The 21,225-nt window shown below is 40.5% G+C and overlaps 2 protein-coding genes across 2 annotated transcripts; one reads left to right on the top strand and one right to left on the bottom strand.

Moving 5' to 3' along the window:
- Nucleotides 1-285: 285 nt before the first annotated feature.
- On the top strand, nucleotides 286-4,176 carry ATP5J (ATP synthase, H+ transporting, mitochondrial Fo complex, subunit F6). The gene is made up of 3 exons (XM_009695089.1): nucleotides 286-477; nucleotides 1,717-1,841; nucleotides 4,045-4,176. The coding sequence occupies exons 1-3, from the start codon at nucleotides 308-310 to the stop codon at nucleotides 4,071-4,073; spliced, it is 324 nt and encodes a 107-aa protein (XP_009693391.1). The 5' UTR covers nucleotides 286-307; the 3' UTR covers nucleotides 4,074-4,176.
- Nucleotides 4,177-5,282: 1,106 nt separating this feature from the next.
- JAM2 (junctional adhesion molecule 2) lies at nucleotides 5,283-19,520 on the bottom strand. The gene is made up of 9 exons (XM_009695087.1): nucleotides 19,461-19,520; nucleotides 14,962-15,075; nucleotides 13,571-13,723; nucleotides 11,571-11,776; nucleotides 10,025-10,127; nucleotides 8,204-8,311; nucleotides 7,445-7,460; nucleotides 6,492-6,525; nucleotides 5,283-5,315 (listed from the first exon to the last, which is right to left on the bottom strand). The coding sequence occupies exons 2-9, from the start codon at nucleotides 15,035-15,037 to the stop codon at nucleotides 5,283-5,285; spliced, it is 729 nt and encodes a 242-aa protein (XP_009693389.1). The 5' UTR covers nucleotides 15,038-15,075; nucleotides 19,461-19,520.
- Nucleotides 19,521-21,225: the final 1,705 nt, after the last annotated feature.

Raw genomic sequence — 21,225 nt, 5'->3', positions numbered from 1 at the left:
CTTTAAACAAGACAAAACCTGAAATTCCCGGTTTATCTCGGTGGTGGTGAGAGCGAAGTCGGTCGCGGTGGGCAGTTGAACGGGAGGTGTAGCAGCGTGCCCAGTGGCGTAGGGCTCTTTGGCTTCACTGGCCGCTCGAGGTGCCGCCCCAGATTGCATCCCGGTTTAAATGTTCTGTCTGGTTTAAAGCTCAGCTCTGAACTGAATTTTTTACTTTTTCATGCGTTTACATTGTGGGAAGAGCTCACTAATTCGGTGTTTATATTTTGGCTTTTTTTTTTTTTTTAGCTAAAGTGTAAGTGTCATCATGATTCTGCATCAGATTCTACGACTTTCTTCCATTTTTCGCTCTGCTGTTTCCATTCACTTGCGCAGAAACATAGGGCTTTCTGCTATTGTCTTTAATAAGACAAAGGAGCTTGACCCGGTTCAGAAGCTCTTCTTGGACAAGATCAGAGAATACAACACAAAGAGCAAGTAAGTAAAGGCTGATGGCAAAAGGAGTAAAAAATGTTGTTTTTAACAAATGCTAAAATATGGTAGCTTTTTAAGTTGGTCTCTAAATACTTAAGGTATGGTTTCCTGCAATACTTCTTGATAGTGTCACAAGTGAGAAGGCTTGTTTTCGCGTACCTGACAGAAAATGTCCATTATTTCCCCTTAAAAAAAAAAAAAAAGTAGTAAAGCTGATGTCATTCTTCTTGGGAAGTTAAGGCACTCGATTAAGTGGTTTTGCACAGTATGTGAACATACTAGTATGTTAATTTTTACCCATCTGTGTGCTCTGTAAACAGGAAAAAATAAAAAAAAGCCCCCTCCCTTTTTTTTTTTTTCTGTCTAGGGAAAACGCCTATTCTTCAGTCTTGTTTCCAGAAGCTGAATGGAAGTAGCCTCCAAAAGCAATTGAGAATTAACGGAACTGTGAGGCTAATTCATGAAACATCTTAGGTTAATAAGCAGTTCATTCAAATGAGATCTTAGAGTCTTGTAATGTTTAAATGAAATACTTAACAGGAAACTAAAACTATACTGATTCTGTGTAATTTATTCTTGGGAAGGAAATAAACCACTACTTAGTTCTGGAGGCATGTGTGTGTTTCCACACCTACAAACTAGCCTGTGTAGGGAGGCATATTTTTGGTGGCTTTACCAATCATAAGTGATATCTGTATTGGTACAAATTGGTAATCTAAAGAGTTACCATTTTAATTATTTTATGTTTGTATCCCAAGAAATTCCTGTCTGAATCTATATGAATGCAGGGTTCCCTGTCTCTTGGCTTTTTTGCTTGTTTAGTATTCAAAACATGTTCTCTTTGCAAGAACAGTTAAGTTTACTAACCAAGATCACTAATTGAGAAATAGCAGAGGTACAAATCACAATTTTCTTAGGGAATCACACATGGAACAAGTGAAAGTAAGAGCCCTGAAAGCCTGGATATTCAGTGTAGTTTTATGTCTCAAAAGGCTACCTTTGTAGCTTGGATTTTCATCGTTGGTCGTAGAAAGCCTGTTCTTTACCCTGAGAAGCTTGTTTATGCATAAGGTAAGTAGGCCCTAAGGTGTGTCATATCTCGACTTTTGGAAATATTTTAAATGATTTGCTTTAGTTGGTTGTCAGAAAGGTTTTCAATTCGTAAACGGTCATGAAAGTGTAGAACTTCCACATGAAATTTCAGAATGGAACTGTTAATCAGAACTTGTAATGTTTTTTTAGGCAATCTGGAGGGCCTATTGATGCAGGCCCTGAATTTCAGAAAGACATGAATGAATCCCTTGCTAGACTTCAACGGGCGTATGGTGAAGGAGATCTAACCAAGTTTCCAGAATTTAAATTTGAGGGTGAGTTAATAATCTTACTGAATTCACTGACCAGTTTTCTTAATTCGCATTTAGTTTTTATTTGGATCATTAATTTAATGCAAGATGCCCTTAGTGAATCTCCTTACTTTCACACAGTTCACATCTGATTCCATCTGACTTCTTCTTTTGATTATTTGCCTTTTCCAGTAGAGCTGTGGACTTACACTGATGCTTAACAAAACTTGCAGTCAGATCAGACATCTTAATTACCCTTCACAGACCCTAAAGAAATAGCCCAAATAGAAATAGAAATGTCCCAGGGCTTATTGTTTTGGTGTTTTTTTTTTCTCATCCTTTCAAAGAGGTCAGCAGACTATAATTTGAAAGCCAGTTGTCTGTCATCCAAACTGCTATTTGTAAATTTTGTAAGTTCATCTGGAAAGTTGGTGATTTCAGAAAATGAACACAGAACTTAACTTTGTTAGTTATGATTATTTCATGACTAAGATGTTAAACTCTTTTCTTCAGTTTTTTGGATAAGGCTTCTGTTTAACTGCTCTAAGTTTGTGTTAGCATGTTTTCGTATTACCCAGATTGATTATGACAAGAAGAATGCTTGTGATGATTGGTTTATCAAGAATGCAGAGAAACTGCGCAGACTCTGCCTGCCTTAGGATGTAAAGGCAACCTAATTTTTTTTTATGGACAGTCTCATTTCTGTAGTTGTTTCTTTTGTTTGCTTATGTAAGTACAGCTCAAAGTCTTCATTGCTCAGAAGCAGTTTTAGCTAAAGTCAGGTTTTGCAGGGGGTAAGCTGTCTTTCTCATAAGCTGTAAGCAGCTGGTAGTCGGGATTCAGCAGTCTTTTGAATGTGCCAGTGTATTTGGTTTACATGGCAAGGTTTTGGTAGTGGGGGGGTGCAGGGGTGGCCTCTTACCAGGAGAGGCCAGGGGGTGTCCACACATCGGACAGAGCCAATTCCATCTGGCTTCAAAAGGGACCCACTGCAGGACACAGCTGAGGCAGTCAGCGATGCTGGGATTGCTTCTGTGACAACATATTTTAAAAAAAGGTGAAAACCGCTGTCTCTATTTTCAACCCTCCAGGGGAGGGAGGGAGGGAAGGAGTGAGAGAGCATGAGGCTTTGTGGGCATCTGACAGCTGGCCGAGGTGAGGCCACCGTAGTCAGTGACGTAATTCTGATTGGGCTAACTGGAAATGCTAATTTAGACTAGGAACACACCTAAAAATGTTTTGGGTTTTTGGTGATATTTCAGTTGGATTAAGGAAGAATTTAGTGTCAGACTGTTAGTGGTGCAAATAAAACAGCATCTCTAAAGTAGGATTGACAGTGTTGGGGTTCCCCCCCTCCCGTTTTAGGGATGTGGTTTCTTTATATTCAGTTTTACTTCTGTGTAATATGTGAAACAATACATATTTAAAGTTTAGGATTTTTTTTTTTTGGTAATGAAACAAAGTTTGTGTGACCATAGGAACAGAAGAGGGGTTTTTCTTTTACCGCAGTTGCCTATCCTTAATCCAATTTCAACAAATCTTCAAACCTAAGTGGCTAGATGGGTAGGAACTTAATTTTTTGTCTTAGTGAAGATTAGTATAAGCTGAGCTTTAACTCTCAGACTCTTTGTAGCAAGGATAACAGGCATTAATAGCCCTCCCGTCAAAAGCCCTGACCCTTCTGAGTTTGTGCCTTTGACACTGAGAACTCCTTCCTCAGTGTTGGTATGTGGAGAGTATCTTTTGCTGAGTGGGCTTGAAATTGTGCACTCCCTTCTGTTAATCAGCTACAAGGCACTACACAAGAGGCAAGAAGAGTTTGGTTAACTACTACTTATATCAAAGCTGTGTTGGAAATACTGGTGTCATGTCCAGTAACATTCTGGTTGACTTCTTCAGTTTCTCTGCTGCATTCTCCCCTACATCAGGTGTTGCTAAAAGCTGTTTTGGCAGAATGTTACTAAGGTGCATGTCTGTCTTAAACCTTCTGCATTAATGCCTCTAAGGTGCAACAGACCTGTCAGCAGTGTGGTTTAGTCTTTGGTGCTGCCCACAGCTGATCATACCCTGATACAAACAAAGTGGTGGCGTAGACTGCAATGTACAAGAGCTTGCCAAGTTAATGTTTGATTTTCTTTGAATAACAGATGAATTGTGGTGGTTGAGGCTGGAATAAAAAGAGACTAATATGAGTTCTCTCTCTCTCTCTCTCCCCTTCCTCCTTTAGAGCCCAACTTTGAGGAGACTCCAAAGTGATCTCTACAGGCTCTACACCAAACAGCGGTGTACGTCAATGGAGTTGCTGAACATGGCACCAGTTGTAATTTAATAAACGCAGTGTTTCAGTTTGATTTCAGAAGCGTGAAGAAGTTCTTAACTGTATGGTGAGCATAGTTAGCTATGGATGTCAGCTCTTTAAGTGACTGAGGCATACGAGTAGTGTTTCTAAACATTAACTGCAAAATTTCTTTGCCAAGCTACATTTTAGGGCTGAGAAGTTATAACACCAATAACTATACATGAAGAAGAAACTACTTGTTTTTCTGAGCTTGTCACATCCAAAAAGCTTCTGCAGAAAAAAATTAACACTAAATCTGTAGCAAAGCCCTATGGTAGTGATGGACTTACACAGCCAAAAGCATAGGCACACATATACTCATTTGTACCCTGCAACAATGGACACACAAGAGACGAAGTGTTACTCTTACAGAAGCAACTGAAACTTGTTAATGAGGCTGTGAGATTCAAATTTCAGTAACTGCGCTATTGACACGAACACTTCAGGTTCTGAAGAACTATTTATTTATGACACTTCAACAGATTCTACAGCTTGAGTTATACTGACATGATTTTTCTTCGGAATAAAATTACATATGGGGTCTACAGAGAGATACACCTCCTTATGGAAGATAAGCTGTAGGCATTTTATGTTAGACAATAAAAGACTGCTCTAGCCTCAATTACAGGAAGCTTTACTCTGTCAGGATAGTGAGTTTAAGTCTGCACAACCACTTAGACATTTACAGATGGCTTTGGCAAATCTACCACAATGTTGAGGTACTGATATGTCAGAATTGCAGGAACATTTGAGCCCCTGACAATGGCAGAGATGTAAGTAGAAGAAGTAGTGGTAGCAAGGTCATCTATGAAAGTTACTTGAATAGAATGTTCCAAGCTGTAAGAGTGAATCCTGTATTGCTGCGTGTATACGTGAACAAAATGAGAAGTCTTCACACAAATTGACTTGGATATTCAGTTTAGTTCTATCTTTAAGTTAAGTTTTTTGGAGTTTTGTTTTTTTAAAAAGCAATCACAGACAGGTTGACTAGATGTAGACACTGGCAGTTTCTATTTTCAGCATGTAGCACATGGAAACAATATTTACAGAGTAGAGGTCAAAAGATCCCTTTGATACTTTTGTATAACAAGTAGTCATTTGATGTCCCTCACAGAGGCTGAAATCTTCTAAATAACAAAGGACTTGGTATGCTTGAAATCCTAAACAAAGCAAACAAGGTTACATAAGTAACGATTCACAGATTTTAACCAGATTAACATTTAATGTACATTTCAGAAGAAACTAAGGCATTGAACCTGAAAAGAGGCATGCCTGAAGCACTGTTAACATTTACTCTTTTCTGGAAAGGGAAGTCTACAGAATGCACTGCTACACAGAACAGAAGTAATAACCTATTAAAAAATACAAGTATCAAACAGCTCTGTTGAGCATCTGATTCATAAGTGCATTAATTTTGATAAACAAGATACCACAGCTCTTTCAAGTTTGCTCCTTCCCACTCAGAGCAACCAGGTAGTTGGCCTCAGTAAGTTTCTTGTATACATACTAGGTGATGGAATAAGCTTATGCTATTTAGTATGTTCTGTTTTGATTAAAGAAATGGGCAGCATTCAGTGAGCTTTTAAGGCTACTAATGTATGTAGCCTTAAACTATAGACAGTGAAATTAAGTTGCTCCTACTTGAAGTTTTAGAGCTCCCTTCTTTTTGCACCAATCTGAAAAGCTGGAACAATGTACATGCAGTTAAAGCCCTTGTGGCCTCTCAATGAGGAGGAGGGGGAGGGGGGAAGTAGTAAATTTAGCTTCCATATTCAGTCAAGCCTTTTGACCCACATTAATTTTAGAGGAATTTTAAGGCCCAATCTTTCTCTCGCTGCTGCCTTAGGACTGTGAGTTAGTTTCCTTGGTTAACCAATACATACAAGCAAATGGAAGCGGATTCCACAAATGAGTGGAAGTCTTCACAAGAAACAGTATCATTAGATGGTATCGCCAAAGAGTGTAAGGGTGTTACCGCTTTAGTTTATCCGATAGAGGGAAAATCATCAGGAAAATGGGAAAGAAAAAGAATGAAAGAAGCTAATAGAACAGGGGAATGTAAGAAGAACTAGACAAAAGACAACCAGGTAAAAATGCAGTTAGTGTGGTAAAGAAAAAGATGGCAAAGCATGGAGCAAGGTGCTGTAGTTGTGTGGCTCTTGAGGCTGAGTAGTGGGAAGCTATAAATGCAGAGAGAAGGTATCTCCAGGCACTGGTGGCGTGTACAATTTGGCAGGGCTGTGTGTGGGTCTGTATGTATACAAAAACATCACAGATTTCAGAGGTTTTGAAGACATCTAAAACCTTAAACGTGCTACTGAATGCTAAATACTTGCCTTTTCACTCGTAGATTGATAGTTGGTCTTCTTTCTGTTCATAGAACAGGAGAGGAACATAGGTTAAATAGTGACTTTTCTGGTGTTAGTTTTAACCCTTTGAGAACCTTATTTATGAATATATTTTTCCAGATTTCCAGCAATCCTTAGGGTTCCCCCCCTTATGAAAAAGCTACAATAACAAATCCATTGAATGCTTTTAGATAACTGTCATTATCTCATGAACCACTGTCAAATTACCTTCCTAGCTTGTCTTTTCAAGTCTTCCAGTTATGCTTTTTGCCTAGTTCATGGCCAGTATAAGTTACAAATATTACTTTAAAAGACTGTATTTCTCTTTAGTACATTACTCTTTTTTTAACCTGCTATTACCTAAAAGTGCCAAGATAAACTTTTAAAAGAAAAAAAAATGGAGGCCAGCCTCTAATGAAGCATACAATTTTAGCCTTGTGTGGGAGCACTAAAGTAGCTTGAGGAATTCTGACTTGCTGCTAAGAAATTTAAGTGCATGAAATAAATCCATATCAAAGGAGGAGACCAGACACCCTCAGAAAGTTTCCACCAGTCATATTTTTATAAAACATTTCCCAAAATAATCTGCAGACATGGATATGAGGACAGTTCAATTTGGTTCTGATAATCTTTTTTCTAGTTTGAAGAGGAGACAAATGCACGCCTGTAGCTGAGTTAGGGGTGGAAAGCCCAACTATGTAAAAAGCCACATCTCTGCATGTTTATCACAGTAATAACACTAATTCATTTTCCAGCCAGCACACTGCTTCTAATAAGGGAACCAGCTGGTGTAGAGGATCAGGTTTATTTCAGTGTTCATAAAAGCCACTATATAAGAATCATGTGAGAAAGGCATTAAACAATCATTACAGTGACTAAACCATGAGAAATGTAAATGAAATCGGTGGTGATTTGTGTACTACTTGCATCAAGATACTTACTGGGAAGAGCTTTCCTCTGAAAAAGAAAAAAAAAAAGAATTAGGACAAAACCAGTTTCTTTAGCTGATTTGAAGTTCTCTGAAATAGTTAATTCATAGCTTATTCAGCTCTTCAGTTTCTAGAAGGAGTTTCTGACCCAGATAACTCTTTTTGGTGTAGTGAGTTTAAAGAGAAAAAGGTGAGGTTGCTTTCAAAGTGAACTCTACCAGCAGCTCCGCTAGCCTGTTACTCTCAGGCAGCGGCCCTTCTCTGACCCCAGCATTTGGGATCCCTTCTTGCTGTGCGGCACTCCACAGGCACTGATGTGACCGCTGCTGCTCAGTGTCCAGCTTTTTGAAGCAATCCTTAAAAGCAAACTTGCTCCACGTGCATTTTCACCAGGACCCAGACGAGGGAGCCAGTGAATTTAATTTGCCCTTCATCAGAACTCAGCCACTCAGACCTTTTAGATTAATGCTTTGCTGCTGCCTTTCTTTGCCATTCACTCCGAAAACCAGAGCGGAGAGGCTCTGGGAACCAGGGTTTGGCTCGGTGCGTTCCCTAGATTGCTGTTTGCGAGCCTTATGCAACTGCACACAGTTCTTGTGTCTTTTGCGGTAGAAGTTGGCAGAATAAAAACGCACAAGAAAAGTTCCTGTTGTAACGCTCTTTAGCTTTAGTACCATGGAGTTAGAGCCTTCATGAAAAAGAGATGTTACAGTCAGCAGAAGTACGGACAGTTTTTTTGACACAAAGGAGGAATGATTTCATTTTACTTACTTGTAAAGTAGCCCTTTTTGTGGGCATAAAATACTCCGAGGCCACACAATGCCATTACCAGAGCCACAAATACTACAGCAGTGATGATACCGCTTACATTAAGGTCATCTGTAATTAGAAAACATAAGTCCAATGCTGTAAGTTGTAAAAATTTCCGTTGGCTGGATTTTTTTTCCTAATTACTACAGGCAGCTTGTGTATAGGTGCCTTTGACCTATAGGTGGTCTTTGGCCCAAGCTCCCCAAGTTAATTAGTAACACTTAGATGTAGATAAGCAGGCCAAAAGCACTACTATATCACAGCCACAGGAACAGGGGTGCTTGATGCACTTCAGCTGCTTAGTTGGGGTCAAAAGTAAGGGAAGAGTAAGAGGGGTCAAGGGATACACACTCCTCATTATACCTGTCCCCAACAAGTATTACTTGAGTTGTATTTCTCCAAGGGAAAATATCTGGAAATCTTTAAAAGTCTTAAAGCAAGAGTTTTCATATAGTTAGTTTGCCTAAAATAACTGAAACAGCTGATGGCAATGTCAGGTCCCCGTCCTGAAGAGCTCTTCAGGCGAGTTACTTATAATTCAATGCTGCTTCATTTTTTAAACCGCAAGGGTTTTAAAATTCAACACATTAAAGGCCAACAAATATTTTAGCCCAGATGTCTAAAGTTAAACTCTACACTGGGCTACTGAAACATCTAGCCATTTTTATTTTGAAGGTGATGACCCATGCCCATTTCCTCACTCAGAGCTTCAGACAATCATCCATTTTAGGAAAAACAAACCCATCAACAAGCAGAAACATTTTCATAGGGTTTTGTTATATGTCCAATTACTTATCTGGATCCTCACTTTAAGCATACATTAATATATGGTTGGGAATTTTACCCCCAAACCTATCAATTTTGAGGAGTTTGGTTAACAGCCATTTAGGACTTCAGTGAGAATTTCCACAACGGAGGGATTTTATCTTCGTAGCTTGTGGAATGCTTGCTCATAATCAACCAGGGATGCATTAAAAGCCGTGATACAGTGATTTTCAGCTAAGTTTAAGAAAGTACCAGACAATTGCTTTATGGAATACTTGGACATGAACTTCTGTGCAGTATTTGTTAGGATTTGTTACCATCTGCTTTCCTATCACATCTGCAAGCACTAGTTTTATATTTTGCAAAAACATTCATACATTTTGGGTTATTATAGACTCTGCCCCTCCAGCCTTTGCTACATTCTTTATTAGCTACCCAATGTCACACTTCACCTACACCATGCAAGTAGAAAAGACGCAGGCAGCAGGATTTTTTTTTTTTTTTTAAGATACACTAACTTCTTCAGTGCTCCTCTGGCAGGTATAAGTGAGTAATTCAGTCAAATTTCTGATCCGTTACGCTATTGAGATGCATTCATGTGAGATCTTAAAAGGGAGGCTTTTTCATACAGAAAATAAACCAGTGGACTGGCACATTATCCTGTACGCCTTCCACAAAAGGCATTCTGAAATATTAAAGCTCTCACATGGATGCTGCTGTTCTGTGAAGTTCCATGCTTAGCAACGTAAAGCCTGGCTGCTGCAATAATTTTAAGGTACTAAACTAGCTGCTTTTCTGTGAAATGCAGCGAGATGTTTATGCTGTAAGAAAGGAATGCTTTAAGTAGCCACAGCAACTACATATAAGGAACTCATATTATTATCATTCCTCCCCCAAAATGTCATAATGAAACAAAAATATGTAATTCAATCTGGTCTTAGCTTCTCAGTTGCATCATGTAATAAAAAACCTCCTATTGCAAGACTGGTTTCCACCCTTATTTTCTTTGACACATACCAACTTGCATTCGCTTCACTGAGCATTTCTGAGATAATCCAATCCCATTGGAGGCTTCACAGAAATACTCTCCAGTGTCATTCTTTGTAACTGTGTTAAATAGCTGTTAAGAAAGAGTCCAAAACCATTATCAGAATGGAAAAAATTCAGAATTCCCTGTGGGATAGAAATTTTGACATGTCAACAGGGTTTTTTTGTTTGGTTGGTTTTTTTAAACAAACAAAAACCCTGAAAGTGAGTAGTTCTGATCCAGTTTGACCTCATAATTCAGCTCCCTAGTCATATTCACTGGTCCTTAACTTCAGCTTCTGGTCTAAGAGGGTCTTTTAGATGGACATTTTAACTAGATGGAGTGTATCTACAAGGAGATGCTTTTCACTGGATCAGTACTTTCCAATAAAATGCATTTTCTTAGACATGCTCCAATTTCAGAACCCCTGAAATCAGAACATTTTGTTCATTTTACCAAAACAACAACAAAAAATAATCACGTACTACAAAAAATATTTCCCACAGAAAGTTTGTGGGTTCTCCCCCCCACCAAAATGGCACAGTCTCTCTTCTTCCAATGTAGAAATCTTAAACTGCACTATTTATTAAATACTATTACTGTAAAAATGAAAACGAGGAAGCAAGAGATGGAGAGACTGACCTCATGTCAATGCCAGTGTTTCTCTGTATTTATTTTTAAATCATTAGACTTGTTAACTTTTTTTCCCTGTAATATATCCCACACTTTAAAACTAAGATTTTCAGAAGTGATTAATAATTTTGAGTAGTCCACCTAATTTCCACAGCATGTGGAAAGATCCACAGCCCCTCTGAATGCTTAGTCACATATCAGTTTCCATGTTTGACCATGTAAAACAGTAGGGTGTTCCTAGAAAAACTCTACCTCTGAAAAATCTCAGCTGACAATGCATCGTAAGTAGTATATATCATTTTTTTTTAGAAGGATCAGCTAATGGGGGAGGGATGAGAGAGATGGCCACTTCCGAGGGGGAAAAGAAAACCCCACAAAACAAACTACAACTAAAAAAACCACTAAGTTTACTTACAGCCCCAACTCACTCCCACTGACTTCACAAGTACCAGATCAGAACGTGTAAATGCCACTGGGTTGCACAGATTCTGGACTGCCCTTCATGCTGCAACTCCCACTGAAGTGTGTGAAGTTGCTATTTCAGATTTTGAAGCGCTATCAAATATAACTCTGTTGACATACGGAGAGATCACTCTCACCTGGTACTAGTTAGCTAACTGACAAGGTGAAATTTGTCATGTATTTTCTAGATTCTGCTCATTTATCATTACTGCAGCCTTGCAACTCACCCAATTTGTCTGCATCACCCAACCTCTATGGCTTGTCATTGCTCTGAGGCAAAACCCACCTTCTACGTTTGTTAGCACATATTTCAGCGTGACATTGATCTCTGACAAAGACCCGGTGCATTTTTGGGTTAAGACCACTGTGAGTCATTGTTCTAAACAGTAAATTTGGTCTTCTTGATAGCTGGATATGACAGAGTTGGTTATTTACACTTACCAGAGTGCCAGACTTTTTATTCATGGTGTAAGTTATGTTTGCTGCTCTAGCACTGCCTGCTCCTGTCTTTTCCAGTAAGGCAACACCGTTCTTGTACCACTGGTACTCCGACGGAGGAGACCCCTCAGTCTCCTTACAGCTCAGTTCCACTACTGTTCCCGTCATTGCGGAGCTGGGTACCTCACATACCGGAGCGGTCGGAGCAACTGGACAATGAAATTGCACTTGTTACACCATCTTATCCATATTGTCTATATGACAACAGTTTGATAGTCACTGGTGAGGAGGTAAGCACTTGCTTAGAAACTGCCACATTAATGAAACGAGGTGCTGGAGAAGGGGTTGAAGGCAGAGTCCTGCTAGCAGAGAGCACAGTAAAATTTGTGAGTTCTTAAAAATGGAAGAAAGAGGCTTGCTCCCAGCCTTCCCCACATGCTGTGTCTTCCTGTCTCCAATCCACACACTCTCCCTCCAACCCCAGAGAGCTTGTTTCACCTCGTTTCTTGTTTGGGACCTCTTGCCCACAGACAGAGGAGGGCTAACTCGGGGAATCTGTACTCCAGCAATTCCCCCCGTCCCTGCCCCAGTATTTAAAAATAGAAGTGAGGAAGAGGGAAAAGATTTTTTGTATTAATAGAAGTCAACTGGGTTTTGAAAAATGATTGTCAGACTGGCCATCATCATAGCTGGCCTGTGTGGTTGAGGACCAAAACCAATTTGGCCACTAAATTTCAGTTTAAATTAAAACCAAACATTCCCACACACAGATGCAGGAGAACTAATCGTTACTTCTGCCATGAAGATGAACCTTTCTTTTCCCATTTCTATTACGTGAACAGAAAAGGAACTTTTTTTTTTCGTAACTTGAAGCTATGTAGAAGAAAACTGAAGGTGAAGAGGCATGTATAGAACATTAAAAGCACAAATGACACCTTAACAAGTGTTCATAGTTTTTTCTTGGCTGATTTTAAAATAGAAAGCAAAAATAAAGAAAACCAAGTGACATACTAACTAATTCACATTAACTTTCATAAAGGTTTGTGAGCAACACAGACATACTCTCTCCTTTGGGCTCTAAGATTTCAACTTTAGATTAAGAAGCCACATTTAAAAGAGGAAAGCTGTTCAGAGAGGGGAAGAAAGGAGGAGGAGGTGGGGTTATGTCATTGTTGGAGCTAATCAGAAGTTCATGAATTTGCCATCCTTTATGAAGAAAATTATAAATAAAGTCTCAAAGTTAAAAGATTAATTCTTTTTGCATAGGAAAAAAACAGTATAGAAACTACAAAAGCAAATGCTTTCTTTTCTCCTCATACAGAGAAAAGAAGAAAACTACCAACCTCTACCACTCATCCACCAGGAAAAATACCAGGAACAATGTAAGAAGAATGCGCTCAGCATTCAGTTTTCCCTCCTTTCCCCAACTGGCAAAGAAAAACGAAAACCCACAAATAACAACCGTCCCCTCCCACAAGCCAACATCATCTCTCTTGTAAATAAAGTCTACAGATTGCTAGCTCACTGCCTGGCATTGCGCAGACACTGCAGCAATTTCTCCTTCCAAAAACAGGAGGAGACTGTAGCATATTGGAATGAACTGCTGCTTAGGAATATTTGATAAATGTTGACAGATGCTGACTTTCCAGTGCCAAACACCATGATCAGCTTATCCAGATTCTGAGCCCCTGAGTGACTTCAGTTTTAGTAGAAATGGAAGTTTCCCCATCACATAAATCAGTCTACTTGCTAAGTTTTCAGAACTGAAACCCACATTTATATCAGCAAAGCCCTAGTTATATTCCTTTCTGATGCAAGCATGCAGTTTGCAAAGCTCTTTTGTGAAGTACGTTGTAGAATGCACGTGTGCACATTTGTTTATAAACCTGACCCAAAGAAGAGCCAAAAACTCAGCAGCCACACACCATACGGACAACCCTACCTCCAACACCCCTTGCCATCATTCCATTTCTTTACAGAAGCTCAAGTAATAAGGTTTGTACCCAATACTGTGAGAATAATAGTAGCCTCTCCCAAGTGCTGCCCCTCTTCACTCTTTGCACTGATTTCACAGCGGTAGGTCCCCGAATCCCTTCTAGTCACATTTCTAATACGGATTCCTGTGTTCAGCATCTCTGCTCGGCCTCGAAGATCACCTTTAAGGGAGAACAGAAAGGTTTGTGCTCCTTGCATATAGCAAATGTCTATGTCTCATTGGCTTGTTCTGAAATCACATACAATTTATGAACTATTACTCATTTGTTCAGTGTTAGTTATCTGTCATCAAGGAGCAATACATAATCCTCCTCCCAAGACAGTAAGAACCTTCCACAACTTGTCCATTTAGTCCAAAAAAAAAAAACCAACAACCCCAAAAAACCCAACTCAGTTCAAAAAAACCTACATCTGTCATACATTTTCTAGTTGGAAGATGGAATGTTTTTTTTTTCTGCATATATTTCAACATGTATAACAGTAGTCAGGTGACAAAAAAAAGGCATTATTTTCCACTAGAAGGATGGCAATCACTAACTTAATTACCTTACAGAAAGAATTGTGAGCCAGACCACAAAGTATCTGACGCTTTAACTTGGCAAGAAAAACTTGATGGGTTTAGCGAAGATATTGCCATCAGACTTCTCACAATGAGTTTTTTTTCATTCTACAGCTTGTTATGAAATTAAAGTTACATGCACGCACAGAACCATGAGTTCCAATGTTTCCCTAAATTAAATATATGCAGAAAAAAACCAAGTTCGTCAACAAGACCAGCACATCTTGCAAGCCCTACAAATTAACAAAATCGTTGTGCTTTTGTTTTACTTCTCAACCTTCATTTATGGTGTGCAAGGTACCAGAGACCCATATTTTCTTCCACACACAAAACCGAGGTAACATATAAACAGAACATATAAACAAAAATTCAATTTCTGAAAAGAATATGAATAATTTAAAATATACAGCTGAGTTTATATTTTATGTATATAAAAATTGCTGCATTATTCATATCTAAGCCTCCAGCTCTACAGGAGGCTTCAGAAACCTCTTTGTAGGACAGGAGTGCAGAGCTTGCAGTACTTATGGGGAGTTTATATCTGAACGTAATTTCATTTTTGAAAAATGTCAACGAATGTGCAACACCATTTTTCGTAGTCTTGAGTTTTATTATATTTAACTTCATTAAAAAGGTAACTAATCGTTGACGATTTTAATGACAAATGCTTTTCTTTCCCTCGGGGAAGAATTCTTTTCCTCAAAAGGACAGCTGTTCAGTATGGACAGTCAACAGAATTCTCTTTCAGTCATTTTCCTACTGTTACTCCCCAAGAAAGAATCACTATCTATGCTAGAGAATGACATGTTAAACTATCAGTTTAAGTTTGTAGTACTGTACCTGTAAATTCACCATTGTAGTAGACAAATGAGACTCCCTGAGACTGGATTTTCTTCCATTCTATTCTTAGGCTCATCCCTTTTGAAAATTTGTGCTTGCAACTGAGAATAGCCTCTAGAGGGAAAGAAAAAAAAAAATAATGCAAAAGGGAAAATTAGAGACTTTAGCATTGTGTTTCGTATACCTTCAGGCTACATGAGATTAATATTCCCCTTTCAAAAGAACTTGAGCAGTCAGCAAGGGCCAGATCTACTGCTCAGAGTGATGCCATCAGACCTTCTCCAGATTTATACAAACACAATGGGGAAACACAAACTAGTAATTTTCCCATATTTCAGTGGTCTTTGGATCAAACTTCAGATGTTGGGGACTAGATGTTCCCATGTTGGATGGGCACAGATTCTGTATCCCTACCCTCATTTGAGGTTTAAATATTTTCATCACTGAGGAGACCACCATTGAAAAAGGGACTCTGACCCTGTTATCAACAGTATTTTGTGAATTACCATTCCAAATTCAGTATCAGTAGTTTAACTGCATAAATGTGTAATTTAATGGAGATGGAAAACATACCAGGGAGATGGTTAAATATCCTAAGTAACTTATGTATTTAGTTACAGTTTCACATTGGTTATTGTAAGGGTATGTGGAAGGTGAGAACCTGCTTCATTAGGGTTTCCTAGTCAAGGACGTTTTCAATGCAAAAGTGGTAACAAGTAAAGGGAGAAGCAATGAACAAAACCACAGAGACACAAACGTGATGGACAGGGACTAACAGGGATGATGACAAAGACCACCAGTCTCCAAACTGATGGGACTATGGCACGGGCAACTGGAGTGGGGGAGGGTCTTTGCATCAGTAGTTGGAGGGGCCACAGATGTTGGGAGTCTCAAAGCACAGGTGCCGGCAGTGCTGGCTATCGCGGCACAGACAGGTGGATTGAGTAAATTTAGGGCCAGCAACTGGGGTTGCACTGGGTGTGTGGGCACCCCTGGGCTTGTGGTGCTGGCTTGTGGAAGTGGGTGTGTGGGGGGTGTGTGTGCAGTGCTTGTGTCTTCCCTAAACCTGGTATGCCTGAAGGTGTGTGTGTAACTCACTAGCAAACCTCAAGCTGGGCGAACCGGTGAGCAAGGCAGGGGTAGCGGATGGGCAGAAGGGCTGTGCTGGTACTCAGGGATCCAAGAATGTGCACGTGCCTGTGAATCTAGAGAGTGTTGTGTGGGGGCTTTCAGCACTGATCTTCAAATCTCTACCGGCCAGAGAGAAGGAAGGAGGCTGAGCTGTCTATACGTAGCGCTTTATGCGAGCCCAGGCAGTGCTATATGTGGGTGCTGTTGAAGGCAGCGCCTCATCTGAGGCTGTCTGCGTCAATGGCAGCACCAGTGCCGCGAGTGTGCGTACGTGTGGGTGTGTGCACACGCGCACGCAGCCTTACTACTGGATGAACCTGCAAATGGGAAAACAGCAGCAGCTGTGTCCATCAGCCTGTGACAAAGACCCCCAGGTCTCCAGGCACATTGGGCTGGGCTTCGGTGGCTGGGCAGGAGGAACCCCCAGGCTCCTGGCGCTGCTGGAGGCAGAGGCTGCTCACAACATCCCTTCGTGGTTACCTCATATTTTTCTTGAGTTCTTGAGAAAAGAAGGTTTGTACAATTGTTCACCTTTCTGTCTGTCCACTCAAGTTTCCCTGACTTATGTATAGTGGGCACCACCAACCAAATTTCAGAAAGGCTGAGATTTTAAGAGTTACTTATTATTGCTAAAGTTGCTATAACCCAGCAGAAAAAGACCAAACACAACCCACAAAATTAGTGCTCCTAATGAGGAACAGCTCATACTGGGAGCTCAACCGTCCTTTTTCCCTCCCTCACTGCAGGGCACCAGCATATGCCATCACTAATATGTAGCTTGCATCATCGTAATTGTGGTCTATGTTCAAGCCTATAGTTATTAATGGGGGAACTAAAGAGGGAGAGAAGACATGATAAACAGTATTGGTGAGTTATTGGGACAAACTCAGTGTTTCAGTAATTCCATTCTCTGTGGAACAGCAGGCTGAAATTCCCCCCCCTCCCGTAAATAACTCTTAAGTCAAAGTACTAATAAGAATTGTTGGCAGACAACAGCAGAGGAAAGAATCCAACCACACATTTGACTGACTCCAAATCTATTCATAAAGTAAAATTTAGTATCTCCCAGAAACTCCTGTAAAAGAAACAAAATCAATCTTCCCACCTTTAGGCTACTCATCTTCCAGTACAGGCCAGAGTATCAAGGATCAACAGCCTTTATAGTTTCGGCAATGCCTGTCTAGCTTTCAGGAGACAAACATCCACTCCTCAAACATACAGTCAATCTGCATTAACTGGCACCCTCGTTTCCAGTCTCAGCAAACAAGGCTGAAGGGTAATGAAGAGCTACCAACAGATCTCCCCACTCACCATTTGGAGCCTGATTTCCCAGGTTTGTTCTACAGAGAAACAAAAAGCTTCCAAGGGGCCAGACTGGTAGCCTTGGAGATCTTTTAGAGGCAAAAAAACGTCCAGAGTTGAAAGAAGAATTGAGGCAGGAGGGCATTCTTTGCCAGAAGCATGTTACACATGCACTGGCCGCTTCGAAAAACATGCTGTGCACTCAGGAAGCCCGAGGTTCCTGACTTCAGGTTGAGTGGATGGGTGGAGGCTTCCTGAATCTTAAGATTTGCTCAAGTTTCCTTTCCATTTTGTTTTTGTATCCTTCTAACAAAAAAAACCATCATTCAAGCTCAGCTTTCTTTTGCTACTGACCTTGTGACAGCTGGCTGGTCTCATGAGCTGGTCTGTATTAGCTGACAGAGACAGCTCAGCTGAAGTGTTCTCAGCTGAACAAGTCACCTCCGTCTTGAACGAACTGCCCTTTTCCTGTGTGCCACACTTTTTCCTTTCAGAAAAAGCTAGCGTTGATGCCCTCCCACTAATCTTATTCAGAGAAAGGGAATGGAATAGAGGAAAGGGAGGGTACGCAGAACAGAGACAACCTAATAAAACCCTCCTTAGTTATAGTTCCCCTCTCCTGCTTTTTCCCATAACTAACAGAGTCAGCAAGAGGTATTTTCCAGAACAGGTCCACTTGACTTGCATTAAGGTAGGCCCACAGGACACTGTGCATCAGCACAGGCTCTGCCAGGCCTGGAAAAGCCTTCTGGGATCTTGGAGAGGTCTGGACAATATTTAATTGGGATTTACATCTGGTCTAGAGGCTATCATTTGGTTATAGAACCACAGAATATCTCAAGTTGGAAGGGACCCATACGGATCATCGAGTCCAACTCCCTGCTCCTCGCAGGACTACCTAAAACTAAACCATATGACTAAAAGCATCATCCAGACACTCCTTGAACTCTGACAGGCTTGGTGCCATGACCACTTCCCTGGGGAGCCTGTTCTAGTCACCGAACACCCTCCTCTACTGTAACAGCTGTTGGAGGAGAAAAGAAAAATGCATTTCAGATCGGCTGCATTCAGTTGAATAGCTATGTCTGTCAGCCCCTGCCATTCCCTTAGTGCTGCTACACAAAAAGAAATTGGCATGGCATCTGAGCTATGTTAAGCTGATCTTACTCCATCATACAAATAACAAAAGAACAATTTGCAAGCCATATAGCATATAAAAAGAGAGAATCTTCTCAAGTTTTAATATTACCTGAAGAGCTTCTCTCTCCTCTTGCCTGTCCTGAGCTCTAAATGTCTTAAGTTTTTCTTCCCCAAAAGTGACAAGAATACTTGGCAGGAGTCCAGCTGACAGCTTTAGAGACTTCCAAAATATTTGATTATTACCTCAAACAGATTAATAAACCCTAAAGCTCAGCAAAGAGTTCTTTCAATTCCCAAATTCCCATCTCCGTCCATTTCAACCAAATGCAAAACCCAACCAAAAACCCCACATACATACTACTAGGATGCCTTTCTCATCTAACCAGCAAACATCAGGTTTTCCTCCCTGCCTCCTTAACTTCTCCAGCACATTATTGGAAGTCATTTGTCATTTTACATATGATGTATACATATATAAATATGTAAATAACCATTATAGTTACTGACAATCAGAAATAGCCATTAAATTATAGTTACTGACAATTAGCTGACTTATAGTTGTGTTCTCTCTAATCCCTGACTTCTCTGTCTTGTAAGATAATTAATGCTTCTCCTTCCTATCAGTGCCCATCATTTTGGGTGGAAGGAAACCAGGCAGAAGTTACAGAGTGAGATACCAGGACTGACCAACAAGTCATAGAACAGGTGAGGTTGAAAAGGACCTCTGGGGAGCCTCTAGTCCAACCACATCAAGTGAGAGAAAATGGGGACAAGATTGAGATCACACAAAGAGTCAATGGAGAGAGTAGGAGCAGGACCTCTCAGGCAACAAGGAGACAATCTTAACAGCTGCACAGCTTCTATACACATAGTTTGCATGTATTGTGTATATATTAAAAATAATCACAGCAATACCCATACTGTACCCTTAAACTCCTCTGCTTTTACGTTTTTGTTATCTGTTTCAATGGAAATTCCAGACACTTTACGATCTGTGAGGGGACAGAAAAAAAAAAATTACAATTCAGCAATAAACACTTGTAATTTCGTATGTGCTTCGGCAGCTACAAGCGATATTTTCAAGATCAGACACTGGACAGATTAGATACTGTCTTACTAGAGAGAGCACAGGACCAAGCGCTAGACTGGGGCTGGCCATGTGGGTGGCCTTGAACAATTCATCTTTCCCTCTCTATGCCCTGGCACCTGTGAAAAATAGTAATATTTCTCTTTTACAACAGCATGATATTATGTACGTGTGAGAAGTTCTGTATAAACACTAGGCATTGTTCTATACTGGGGTAGTGTCTCAGTCTGTTTCTAATTGGGGAGACTTCTATTAATCCACAAGTGTGTTTTCCATTGTATTCCTATTACAAGGCAGGCATGTTTACTGAGGAATACCACGTACAGCTTCTAGAGGGTAAAAAGAGTGTGTGCAGTAATTGGCAGTTACCTCAAATTCTTGTTGAAATGAGAAGAAAAACATTAGTCAACATTTCTGTAGTTTTATATCAAAGAGAGAAAAAAAACCCATACATTCTTGGCTATCTCTTGTATCAGGAAAACTGAAATTCCAGAGAGAACAAGTGAAATAACCACTAACCCTACATCAACCCCCACCCAGCTACCTCCTCCCCGTTGGACCTCACTATCCATCCTCTCTGAAGAGCTGTTCTCCGCCCAGGAAAGGACTCCGCTGTGTTCCCTCACGATTTTCCTGCAAGGCCCAAGAGTCAGCCACAGTTATTCCGATTACTCCATGGCAGGCTACAAGTCCGCCAAGTGTTTAAGAGCAGCTAAATAGAGGTCTTTACACAGGTTTACACTAACTTTTTTTTTTTCCCCCTCCAAAAGCATCCGAAGTTCCTCGGGTTTACGACCAGTTCTGAAGACAGCACGGACACTCCTAACGCAGTCTATTTCCTCCATCCGCATCAGCCAACTGAACAATTGCTACAGAGGGTATGAACAAGAACTGAGCCCCTCTCCCTATCAAGAATATTTAGAAACACAGCTTGTTTAAGAGCATAATATTATTTTAACTGATAGAAATTAGTTTTGCTTTACTCCTTTTAGTCTAATCTTGCTATTTACCTCTCTCACGCACGCAGACCTCCTTTGCTCATCCCTAAAGGATTAAATTCCCCCCATTATGCAGGGGAAAGGAAGAGTTGCACACAACCTAGCAGATGGTGAAGACAAACAGATCAACAATCTTTTGCTTCTTATTGTTTGCTTTTGACAGTTGATTACTTCTGTTGAAGCATGTGCCTCATTTCTTACTTGAGTAAGTCCATTTGGGCTTTCAGTTATGGGTTCTCACAGTTCAGTTAGCTTGCCGTTTTCTTTGTATGAAGGTACCATCACAGAATGGTTTCAGATGGAAGAGACTTTTAAAGGTCATCTAGCCTAAGCACCCTGCAACGAGCAGGGACATCTTCAACCAGATCAGGTTGCTCAAAGCCCCATCCAACCTGGCCTTGAATGTTTCCAGGCATCCACAGCTTCTCTGGGCAACCTCTGCCACTGCCTCACCACCCTCACCAGGGAGAATTTCTTCTTCATACCTAATCTAAATCTTCCCTCTCCCAGTTTAAAGCCATCGCCCCTTGTCCTATCACTCCAAGCCCTTGTAAAAAGTCCCTCCCCAGCCTTCTTGTAGGCCCCTTTAGGTACTGGAAGGCTGCT

The sequence above is a fragment of the Cariama cristata genome, unplaced genomic scaffold, assembly GCF_000690535.1.
Source record: "Cariama cristata isolate BGI_N322 unplaced genomic scaffold, ASM69053v1 scaffold10142, whole genome shotgun sequence".
Taxonomy (NCBI): domain Eukaryota; kingdom Metazoa; phylum Chordata; class Aves; order Cariamiformes; family Cariamidae; genus Cariama; species Cariama cristata.
The sequence above is the reverse complement of the archived record's forward strand: the minus strand, read 5'-3'. Positions and strand labels throughout refer to the sequence as shown.

Excerpts from the sequence above, each read along its gene's own strand:
- ATP5J (XM_009695089.1), top strand. The coding sequence starts at position 308 with ATGATTCTGCATCAGATTCTACGACTTTCTTCCATTTTTCGCTCTGCT. Across the intron at positions 478-1,716 it reads GAATACAACACAAAGAGCAA|GCAATCTGGAGGGCCTATTG; the intron begins GTAAGTAAAGGC and ends ATGTTTTTTTAG. Across the intron at positions 1,842-4,044 it reads TCCAGAATTTAAATTTGAGG|AGCCCAACTTTGAGGAGACT; the intron begins GTGAGTTAATAA and ends TTCCTCCTTTAG.
- JAM2 (XM_009695087.1), bottom strand. The coding sequence starts at position 15,037 with ATGAGCCTAAGAATAGAATGGAAGAAAATCCAGTCTCAGGGAGTCTCA. Across the intron at positions 11,777-13,570 it reads TATTATTCTCACAGTATTGG|TTGCTCCGACCGCTCCGGTA; the intron begins GTACAAACCTTA and ends TTCATTGTCCAG. Across the intron at positions 10,128-11,570 it reads ATAAAAAGTCTGGCACTCTG|CTATTTAACACAGTTACAAA; the intron begins GTAAGTGTAAAT and ends CTTTCTTAACAG.